This window comes from Zalophus californianus, chromosome 9 (genome assembly GCF_009762305.2).
Source record: "Zalophus californianus isolate mZalCal1 chromosome 9, mZalCal1.pri.v2, whole genome shotgun sequence".
NCBI lineage: Eukaryota > Metazoa > Chordata > Mammalia > Carnivora > Otariidae > Zalophus > Zalophus californianus.
Genome location: NC_045603.1, coordinates 85,782,683 through 85,794,354, shown reverse-complemented (window position 1 = coordinate 85,794,354; position 11,672 = coordinate 85,782,683). Strand labels below are relative to the sequence as shown.

Genomic DNA, 11,672 nt, shown 5'->3' with positions numbered 1-11,672 from the left:
GCCTGCCACTCCCCCTGCTTGTGCTCTCTCACTCTGTGTCAAGTAAATAAAATCTAAAAAAAAAAAAAAGGTGAGTACAGCACGAGATATTTTGATAGTGAGAGAGACCACATGCACTTAACTTTCATTACAGTATATTGTTACACTTGTTCTATTTCATTATTAGTTATTGTTGTTAATCTCTTGCTGTGTCTAATATATAGGAAAAAAACATAATGTAGGGTTTGGTACTATCCATGGTTTCAGGCATCCACTGGAGATCTTAAAATATATCCCTTGCAGATAAAGGGGTACCACTGTACAATGGAAAGCAAAAAAGAAGTAAAAAGAAAGTTAAATAAATAGAATATATTAAATAAAATAGCAAAAAGACCCTTACCACAATAATTATAAGAAACATAAGTGGGTTAAAGGTACCATTTTTAGATGATAAAATCATACCTAGCAAATTATCTATGAAGCATAAGAAAGGATTGAAGACTGAAAATAAAGGGAAGGGAAAAGATATAACAGGAACAGTGAACCAAAAGAAAGCTAGAATGGCAATTTTAATAAGAAACAAAATATAATTCCTTGAAAGAAATAGCTAAAAGGTAAAGAAGAGAATTAAATGATGCTAATAATAGAAGTATAATGACCAAAAGCATATTTGCATCCTATAATATAGCCTCCAAATATATAAATTAAAAAAACAGGTGATGGGTATCAAGGAGGGCACATGTTGTGATGAGCACTGAGTGTTGTACGCAACTAATGAATTGCTGAACACTACATTAAAAACTAATGATGTACTATATGTTAGCTAACTGAACATAATAAAAAGAACTGGCAGAATTATAGGGAGAAATGCATCAACAATATTTACAGATTTGAACACATATCTCTGAAAAACTGATGAATTACATTTAAAAAAGTTTGATAACAAAGTACTTCAATCCAAGAGATATGAGAACTGTATACTCAAAAGGCAGAAGTTACCCATTCTTTCCAGAAAAACATGAAATACTCAAAAAATGCACTAGGCCCCAAAGAAAGGATTGATATCCCACCTCCCCAATCTGTAATCTTTCAGAATATGTTCTCTGAACATAAAAATGGAATAACAATAAGAAAACAATACCTATAGAAAGTTCTAATAGATATGAACATTATATAACACATTAATAAATAAACTTGGTCTGGTGGGGCAAATCATAAAAGAAACTGCAAAATAGTTAAAAATCTTGAAAGAAAATACTAGTTGAGGCATAGCTAAAGTGGTAGTTGGGAGGAAATGTATAGTTTTATATACAGTAGTCAAAATGAACAAGTGATCTAAGTATTAAACTCAAACAGTGAAAGAAAAACAGAGCAAGCCTAAAAGAAAAAAAATAAGAAGTGCAGAAATACATGAAATAAAGATTAACAAAACCAAAACTGATTCTTTAAAAGAAGAAAAATAAAACATATGCCTCTGGCAAGAGTGATCAAGAAAAAATGAAGAAGGGACAAATAAACAAAATACATAAGAAAAAAGGGTAAACCTTTCAGATACATCAGAGAATATCAGAATGATAAAAGATTATAAACTCCTATTCACTAGCAAGTAAGTATACAACAGGTATAAGTAGAAATGGAAAATGTGAATAGGTGCTAACACTGAATAAATGGAAATAATAATCAAATATCACTGTCCAAATGAGCCCAGAGCATAAATACTTTTACAGGTGGATATATATAACTTTCAACAGACAGATGTTTAATATAAGTAGTTCCAGAAATTAAAAAATAGAAAATTTATCAATTCATTTTGTGGGGTCTCAAATGATCCCAAAGCAAAAAAAGAATAAAAAATAGTAGGTCTGTTTTACTTAACAACATAGATATGACAATTTTAAATAAAGTATTTAAACAAACCACATCATATATAAAATATACCATAACTAACTATGGTCTTTCTCATCCATGCAATCATTTTAACATAAAAAAACTACCATTATATTTTACTACACTAAAAATACTGAGTAGAAAAATTATAGAATCATAGATGCAGAAAAATACATTTAATAAAGTTTAATATTAAAGACTTAGAAACTCGATGAAAACTATATACTGAAAATCTACAGCAAGTATAATGGAAAAATTCATATGGTTTCCATTAAGATTAGAAAAGTACAAGAATACTCACTATCACCACCATCGTTCAACACAGTTTTGGAGATCCAAGTTGATGATAAGAAAATTTAAAAAGCCTAAGATGTGTAAGGTTTAGAAGTGAAGAGCTATAACTCTCCATATTTACACATATTTCTATATAGAAAGCCTAAGAAAATCAACAAATTATTAGACTAAGTTGTTGGATTAAAAACTAAACTTTAAAAAATTAACAGCACTCCTCTAAATCAACAATAACCAACTAGAAAATGTAAGAGAAAATAGTGCCACTTACAATCACAAATAAATACATACCCGTATGTATCCATACAAACATATCCATTTCTGTGTGTGGACAGACATACTTGGATATGTATATGTTTATAATTATAAATGATATAATCTTGTATGTATGTATATATTTGGATTATGTGTGTATAGTATCTATAGAAGAAAATTTAAATAAATGGAAAGATATTCCATTTTCACAAATATTTGATGCCAGATTTTCTCCAATTAATCTATGGAATCCACACAAACTCCATCAAAATTCCTACGTGAGTATAAAGATCCATACATCAGTAGCTAAATCAATTTGTGAAGAAAAGAAAAAAGAGTAAAGGTGACAGTGGTGGGCGGGTGAGTAAGAGTTACCATACAAGATATTAACATACACAATATCAAAGTAATAAAATCAATATGGTACCAGTATGAGAACAGACAAAATGTGGAATAAGAATAAAAGTGAAAAATAGACTCATGTAATATCAAAACATGAGATATGATAAAGGTGCTACCACAAATCAACAGAGAAGGGACCTCTTATTTATATTGATGTTAGGAAAACTATTATATGGAAAAAAATAACATTGAACAACTGTCTCCCTTGCACCACACATAAAAGTAGACTTGTGATGGTTTAAAGAACCATATGTAAAAGGTGAAGCTATAAATGTTAGCATAAAATTTAGGTGAATATTTTTATAAATTAGGAATGTAAAAATACTTATAAAATATGACTCTCCCCAAGGCAAGAAAATAGTTGGATTTCAGTACAATAAAATTTAGGATTTAATTTCATGAAAGATGCTGTGGAGAAATTAAAGATGAGAGAGTAGGAGATAATTGTATCATGTAAACAATATTACATTAATATTTATAATTTAGACAGTAATCAACAAAATCACCAAGAAAAATACAGGAAATGTAATAGAAAATGGACAAAGAAAACCAATAAGCATCTTGAAGCAGAAGCCTAAATACCTAAAAAAAATTTGAAGAGATGCTTAAACACACTGAATCAGGAAATCACATATTAAAACATCAGTGAGCTACCATTCTATACCCATTGGAGTAGTCAAAGTCCAAAGGTTAGATAATTCCAAGTGTTAGTGAGGCTGAAGGAGGTAGGAAGTCACATGCAGTGAAGGTGTGAGAATAACTCGTAAGTCCTAGCAGTACTTGATGAATTTATGTATGCCTGTGCCTTATGAACCAAAACAAGTTGTATAGCACAATACCTGTGATATATGATATAGCTATAATAATATTCATGTGGGTACATATGGTAAGAGGAAGTGAAAAATGGAATGAAAAAAAAAAGCAAAATAAAACATGAAAACTTGTCCCAGCCTATGAGGATAATGTGCTACGAACTGAGAATCAAAGTTATTATCTTAACTCTGCTTCTAAGTTCCAATAATATATGAAGAAAAGAGAAAAAGATGCAAATTTTGTTTACTAGGAATGTTTATGATTGTTTACTAGGCATGAAGAATACTGGAATTCCATGAACACATTTGTAGGACACCTAAGTTTGAATTGGAGCTCTGCAGTTTCCTCGTTTGAGAAAGCCCTTCATCATTTGTCTCTCATAGCCTTGTAAAAAGAGTTGAACACTTATTATTATACCTATTTTTGATTTAAGGAAATGAAGCTCAGATCAAGTGACCTGTTTAATGCCCTGTAGATATTAATTGGTGAAACTTCTGAGAGCTTTACACTCTGCTATCTTATAGCTTGAGCCATATAAAATGACTGCTAGGCAACCACTCTACCTATCGAAATGACCATTTCATACAGTTTACGCTAAAATATAAATGTGTCTCTTGTGTTAAACAATGAGAGGTTCACATAATTTAACTGCAAAAAATAAGGAAGGGAAATATAGGGAGAGAAATGCCAAAAGATGAATATTCATATTCCTGAACTATAAAACTTTGTAAAATTCAACAATGCCTAATGTAAAACTCTTATTAAATGATATATGAAAACACTGAATTCTTAGATAATGTAGGCTCCAAGTGGCTTTCTGAGAAAAGTTACCTTAATTAAGGACCAGAAAGGAATCCAAATAAAGAAAATGATTCTTGTACCTTAGGAGAACCATATATCCAGGTATGGCAGATAAAGAATAAATGAAACTGCCAATTGCTGACAAGATTAAAAAGTACTGGAGCATCATGGAACAGTCATGTCCTTTGTCACACAGCCCAAGAACTGCAGATGAATTTCCTGATGTTTGAATGCAGCTACAATTTTGGAACACCTGTGTGAAAATAATATATTATCCTATTTAAGAAAGTAAAATTTTGAACACAAATCACAGATATTTTCTACATAGCCAACTGGATCAAGATGGAGACTGTTTATTCCCTTTACTCTCATCTCTATTATGATGCCTCTCAGGATTATAGCATAAAACAAAACATGGAAGGATGGTTTTAATAAAAAAGCATTTCTTTCTAAATATGTGGAGTAAATTTGCAATAGCTCAGCTATTCTAAAGTCACGTCTTTTAAAAACATACACTGTTTTGTTACAACAGGAAGTATGACAAAATTTGTTTCAGAATACTCAGTGGAAATATTTAGATTCTTATGACTAAAGCTTTGTTTCAAAAAATATAGTTCATTTCAAAAACAGAGGATATTCTATCCTTTAAAAATTCTTGTATGTTTCCAGGTTTTCATAAGAATCAAAATTTATATTTTACTTTATTACCAACCAACACTTTAAATATTATAACATTTTTTTAGGCACACACATACACAAAAAGCCTAATTCCATTTTCTTAAAAAGCTTTCAGAATGTGAAAAATACAGAAAAGGAAAAAAATGTCAAAGCAATTAGCTGGATAATTGAGATCAAAACCACCAACTTCATCTCAATGATAAAAATATTTCAGTCCAGAGTATTTTTAAAATGAATTATCTGCAAATGGCAAGATTTCATTCCTTTTGATGGCTGCATAATATTCCAGTGTGTGTGTGTATGTGTGTGTGTGTGTGTGTATTTTAAAATACTCTGGACTGAAATATATATATATATATGCCACATCTTCTTTATCCATTCATCTGTCGATGAACACCTGGCTCTTTCCATAGTTTGGCTATTGTGGACATTGCTGCTATAAACATCGGGGTGCACATACCCCTTCAGATCACTACATTTGTTATCTTTGGGGTAAATACCCAGGAGTGCAATTGCTGGATTGTATGGTAGCTCTATTTTCAACTTTTTGAGGAACCTCCATACTGTTTTCCAGAGTGGCTGCACCAGCTTGCATTCCCACCAACAGTGTAGGAGGGTTATAAGTCAGAGAAAGACAAGTATCATATGATCTCGCTGATATGAGGAATTCTTAATCTCAGGAAACAAACTGAGGGTTGCTGGAGTGGTGGGGGTAGGAGGCCATGGGGTGGCTGGGTGATAGACATTGGGGAGGGTATGTGCTATGGTGAGCGCTGTGAATTGTGTGAGACTGTTGAATCACAGACCTGTACCTCTGAAACAAATAATACATTATATGTTAAAAAAAAAAAAAAGAAGATAGTAGGAAGGGAAAAATGAAGGGGGGGAAATTGGAAGGCAGATGAACCATGAGAGACTATGGACTCTGAGAAACAAACTGAGGGTTCTAGAGGGGAGGGGGATGGGGGAATGGGTTAGCCTGGTGATGGGTATTAAAGAGGGCATATGATACTGAATGGAGCACTGGGTGTTATACGCAAACAATGAATCATGGAACACTACATCAAAAACTAATGATGTAATGTATGGTGATTAATATAACATAATAAAATTTAAAAAATGCAAAAAAATGAATCTGAGTAATGATGTCACTGCTATGAAATTAAAGATCAGTGATCAATGTCTACTATACTCAAAATTAAATAATTAAAAAAATAAAGAAAATGATTAGTGGTCAGACACTGTGGAGGTTTAAAATAAGATTTATGAAATAAAAGGCAAATCAACGGAACATACAGAAAGACATTAATTTTACTTTTATCAAATGTGGAGCCAGTTCATGTTGGAAAGTTCCAATGGAATGCATAAAACCAAAGTTCTGTAAAAAGACCAATAGAATGTGTTACCATATTTATTCCTGTTCCAACAGATGTCTCACAGCCAGCAAGACAAGCTGACATATATGACACACCATTGTTTCCACACACAGGGTCCCATGTTTTAGTTGGACAGTTGCAATCCCTGTTACAATCAGCAAGGATGGTATTTCCCACGTATAGATCTTGTTGCATTCTGAAATGATTTAAAATAATGCATGGATATTGAAAGACTATTAGAGCATTTTCTTTTTCCTCTTTTCATCTTAATCCAAAATTATATTTCCTCTCCTCCCCAAAGTAGAAACAGAAATCTTCCCAACATCGATGTGTGAAAAAAACCTGCTTTGGTGACACATAGCCACTTTTCAATGATTTACTTCAGGTAAACAAATAGCCAAAAAACAGGCATTAACTGAGTGCCTTCCATATAGAGGGTGTTTTTTTCAGGTATTATTAGAACTCAAAAATGAAGATGACCTAATCCCTATGGTTAATCCATATGGTAGTAAGTAACAAGAGATCTTATGTTTGAAAACAACCTTGAAGATCAAAATCTGTAAGTTCAATTTGTAATGCAGATAGTACATTTAACTTTAGAAACCTAATTACTTGAGTAAACAAATACATTCTCCTAGTGTAAAGAATGTTCAGTGGTCAACAAAATGGCAACATAGGTGTTCTTGACCAGTCTCCCTCCCAAGAAGACCAATTAGCAGCTATCCATAGATATGATACCATTGTGAAAATCCCAGAACCTGAGGGTGAGGCTAAAGCACCCCATTGGACCATGAAGACCTAGAAAGACCACACTGGAAGGGTACAAGGAGTAGTTACACTCTAATCAAATTGCCCCAACCCCAGGTCAGCATAACACCACACTGAGAGGGCCCTCCTGGACCTACAATTTTACCAGTAGGAAAAGAGAGCCCAAGGGTGACATCAAGCTCCCTCAGCATTATAGGTTGTTTCCCAGGAGGCCCATTCAGGTCTCACCTCATGAGGATCACTGGGAGAATCTGCAGGCCTCACTCATTAAGAATTAGATAGAGAAGTAGAGGGGGGCAGGGATTACAGCAACCAGCACTCAGATCTTGGTGGACTGTGTTCTTACTTGCAGCATTGTCCAAGTACAAATCCCAGCCTGTGGTTCTGCTCATCTACAGAGCTGAATGATGACTTCCTTTAGCCAAGGAGCTCAGTTGGCACTTCTGCTTGATTTGGGTACCTAGTCAACAGGCCACACTGGCTGTGGAGACAGTTCAACTGCCCCATTTGGGCAGGGAAGCAAATTCACAATCCTAACTACTGAGCATAGCCTCCAGTCCCACCCATCCAGAAAGCCTGGCCAGAGAACCTAAGCCATAGAGTCCATCCTATAGCCCTGCTCAGTCTGGGAGCCAAGCTAATAGCCCTGCCCTACTGTTAAGCATAATCTCTGGCCCCCACATAAACAAGGAGCCTGAACAGCAACCCTGGGCAGCCTCAGAGCCCAGACTACAGCACCAGCCAGGAGCAGAGCCCAGCCTTTGGCCCTACCCAATTGCTGAACATAGCCTGAAGCCTTGCTCAGGCAGGGAACCTAGTCAGTGACTCTGCCCAATCATGGAGCAGAGCTTGCAGCCTCACCTGATGAGAGAATGTGGACAGCGATCCTGCCCAACCAGAGGATGCAGTTTCTAGCACCACCTAACTCTGGGATACAACTAGAGGCCTCTCTCCTCCAGAGAGCCTGGCCAGCAACCTTGCCCAACAGTAGAGCATGGTCAGCACCTTGTGAAGCTCAGCCTCAACAAAACATTAGCAGAGAAATTAAGAAAACAATCCAATAATTGCATCAAAAGAATAAATACTTAAGGAATAAATTAAACCAAGGATGTGAGAATCTGTACACTGAAAACTTCAAGACATTGATGACAGAAACTGAGGAAGACACCAATAAATAGAAAGGTATTCCATGCTCATGGATTAGAAGAATTAATATTGCTAAAACGTCCATACTACCCAAAACAATCTGCAGATTTAGTGCAATCCCTAAACAGATTCCAGTGGCATTTTTCATAAACGTAGAAAAACAATTCTAAAATTTTTATGGATCCCCAAAATAGTAGTCAAAGCAATCTTGAGAAAGAAGAACAGAGCTGGAGGTATCCCACTTCCTGATTTCAAACTATTTTACAAAGCTATAGTAATCAAAACAGTATGGTATTAGCATAAAAAAGAGTCACAAAGATTATGGAACAGAATAGAGAACCCATAAATAAACCATGCATATGTAGTTAATTATAACAAGCAAACCAAGAATTTACTGTGGAGAAAGGATACTCTCTTCATAAGTGATATTGGGAACCTGGACAGCCACATGCAAAAGAGTGAAACTAGACCCCTATCTATCTAAAAATAAACTCAAATGGATTAAAGCCTTAAATTTAAGACCTAGAAGAAAATATAGTGGGTAAACTCCTTGACATCAGTCTTGGCAATGATTTTTTGGATTGGACACCAAAAAGCACAAGTAACAAAAGCAAAAATAAACAAGTGGAACTACATCAACTAAAAAGCTTCCAGACAGCAAGGGAAATCAGGAACAAAATGAAAAGACACCCTATGGAATGGGAGTAAATATTTGCAAATCATACATCTGATAAAGGGTTAATATCCAAAATATATTTTAAAAAACTAATAAAACTCAATAGCAAAAAAGCAAACAATCTGATTTTAAAATGGACAGAGGATCGCTTCTCAGCCTTTTTGCTAAGACCAAGTGTTAAAATGGGCGGAGGAACTAAATAGAAAATTTTCCCAAGAAGATATACAAATGGCCAATAAGTAAATGAAAGGATGTTCAATATCACCAATCATCAGAGAAATAAAAATCAAAGCCACAAGATATCATCTCACATCTGTTAGGATGTATATTATCAAAAAGTCAAAAGAAAACATTACTATGCATAACTTTCCTATAAATTCAGATAACCCTCAAATACAAACCCAAAACTATTCAATGATAGAGACCTACTTAGACAAATGAAATGTATGAATTTACATATGAATTAATATATCATGTATTAGGATTCAGTTATGCTGGATGTAAGCCCATTGTGGAAACATATAAAGGTGATTGAGACTATATAGTTAATTCTTAATTTTACCCATTTATGAGAGTATAAAATATATGGATCACATATCCTAATACAACCTAAAAAGCTATCAGTAGCTTCTTTGATATCAACTTTAATATCTACTAGGATATCAAAAAGACACACACACACACACACACACACACACACATGTGCAATCATAAACTCACTAACCCTATAATATGTTCCCAGGCTCTTTAATAAGCCTAGAGCCTGGAGGGCTAGGCTTACAATTGACAGATGGAGGAAAGATAAAGACCATGGATTATTGTTATTAATTCCAATTAGCTAATGATCTGGTCATGGGTAATCATTGAATAAAATATATTATTAACTGTTCTAAAAGTATGACGTTCATTAGAAAACAACATACCCTTTATAAGTGGTAGTTATGCCAGCAACTGAAGAATTATCACAGATCATGAGAAAACACAAAAAATGGAGAAGATATTCAATTAAAGATAACCAGCATCCTATGTGGGCAGCTTGTTTGACAGTAATCTTGAACTTCTTCATAATTAAACCACCAGCTATATATCCAATGCATATTGGAGGCAAGTTATAAATGCCTATAAATGTAAGTGAAATGTTGTTTACAAAGTGACTTAGCAAAAGAACAAATAAGATATCACTTTTATCTAATATGTCTTGCATAAGAAACCATTTAGGTCCAACTCACAGTGAAGAAAGCTGATTGAAATTTATCTCCATTTAGTTACATATTATGTACAGAGAGATTTTTTAAATGACCCACAATGTCAAAGTATATTTTGAAGACTGTTATCACTATCCTTCATTTAATTAATTATAGTAGGTTGTAAATTTCTTGTATGCAGGGATCATGATCTACATTTCTTTCATTTCAGGTAGGACTGACAAGTCAAAGTTGACCAGTAGTTTGTGAGTAATATGATTTTGCAGTTGTTTATACCCTCTCTAGTCATTAAGAATTTGACTTAGCTCAAGGTACTTTGGAAGGTCACTTTGCTGAACCCGTGGTTGTCAAGTATATTTACACTTCGTGCCCTCTCCCTAAAAAAAAGGGAAAAAATCAAGAAAAAGGAAAAGACAGCCCTTGGTTGCATTCTTACAATGCCAGGGTAAGTGAATCCCATCACATTTTCTTGGGAGAGTGGTTAAAAGTCCATTCCAGAATCCCCCAACAGATTGTCTAATTTAGTATGTCTTAGGTGGGCACCAGGTATCTGAAATTTTAACAAGCATTCTAGGTGATGTGGACGCAGGTAGTCTGGGAAATTCACTTTTCGAAACAGTAAATACTCTCAGGAGAAACCCAAAGTGGAAGAGAGCCACTGGAGTTAATGGGGTCACAGGAAAATCAGAATGCGTGAGCTGCAAAGACACCTCAAACCACCAGGGGGCCCAGGGAACTAAGGAGAGACATGGAATTCATATCCTGGAGTTAAAAGAGTGAAACTCAGACTCCTAATGAATTAACATTGTTTTCCTTTTTACATTAATTGTTTGCCTCTCTGAAAATTATCTCTAATCTGTACATTCCCCAAGATTTCCAAAAATATTTTGAATTTGTGTTCTGACCGGCAAGAGAGCATAAAAGAAAGCCAGGATTTCCTGGCTTCTTTCCTTCCCTACCGTTTGTGGATTTCCCTGGAGAATGGAAGGGGGAAATGTACCAGGGACAGAAACATCTCCACATATTTCAATTTAGGAGTTTCCTAGACCCATCATCACACTGTTTACCCTTTCATGGTTAAAAAAAAAAAAAAGTGAGCTACTAACATAGAGAAGAATAAACATACCGATTAGAAAGATTGCATCTGAAGCTGATTTTCCATATTGCTGTTCCAGATATTTAGGCATGAAGGTGAACATATTAACAAATGCATTGAACTGTACAATGCTTATTAGTATGAAAAGCATGTAAATTGGGTTGCATAAAAGACTTTTCATGAACGGTAAAAAATCTGAAATGAAAGAATGACAATAGTGTTAAACTAGCTTGGCTTTGCATTTTAAGATTGACTTTTTCTAAAACATCAACCTCCCCTCCCAAATTAAGATTTTTGCT

The 11,672-nt window shown here is 34.4% G+C and overlaps 1 protein-coding gene and 1 long non-coding RNA gene across 10 annotated transcripts in view; one reads left to right on the top strand and one right to left on the bottom strand.

Annotated features, from left to right (window-relative positions):
• The window catches only part of LOC113923175, a 37,743-nt gene that overhangs the window by 1,934 nt on the left and 24,137 nt on the right, over positions 1-11,672 (top strand). The window lies entirely within an intron of this gene.
• Positions 1-11,672, bottom strand: part of SLCO1A2 (solute carrier organic anion transporter family member 1A2) — a 41,351-nt gene that overhangs the window by 8,347 nt on the left and 21,332 nt on the right. For 8 of the 9 annotated variants that reach the window (XM_027595824.1, XM_027595829.1, XM_027595832.1 and 5 more), the window contains 4 exons: positions 11,404-11,568; positions 9,996-10,191; positions 6,513-6,678; positions 4,509-4,681 (listed from right to left, as the gene is read on the bottom strand). In XM_027595824.1, coding sequence (XP_027451625.1) covers positions 4,509-4,681; positions 6,513-6,678; positions 9,996-10,191; positions 11,404-11,568 — 700 coding nt within the window. The remainder of the gene's footprint in view (positions 1-4,508; positions 4,682-6,512; positions 6,679-9,995; positions 10,192-11,403; positions 11,569-11,672) is intronic. The other variant, XM_027595828.1, reaches the window with a different exon arrangement.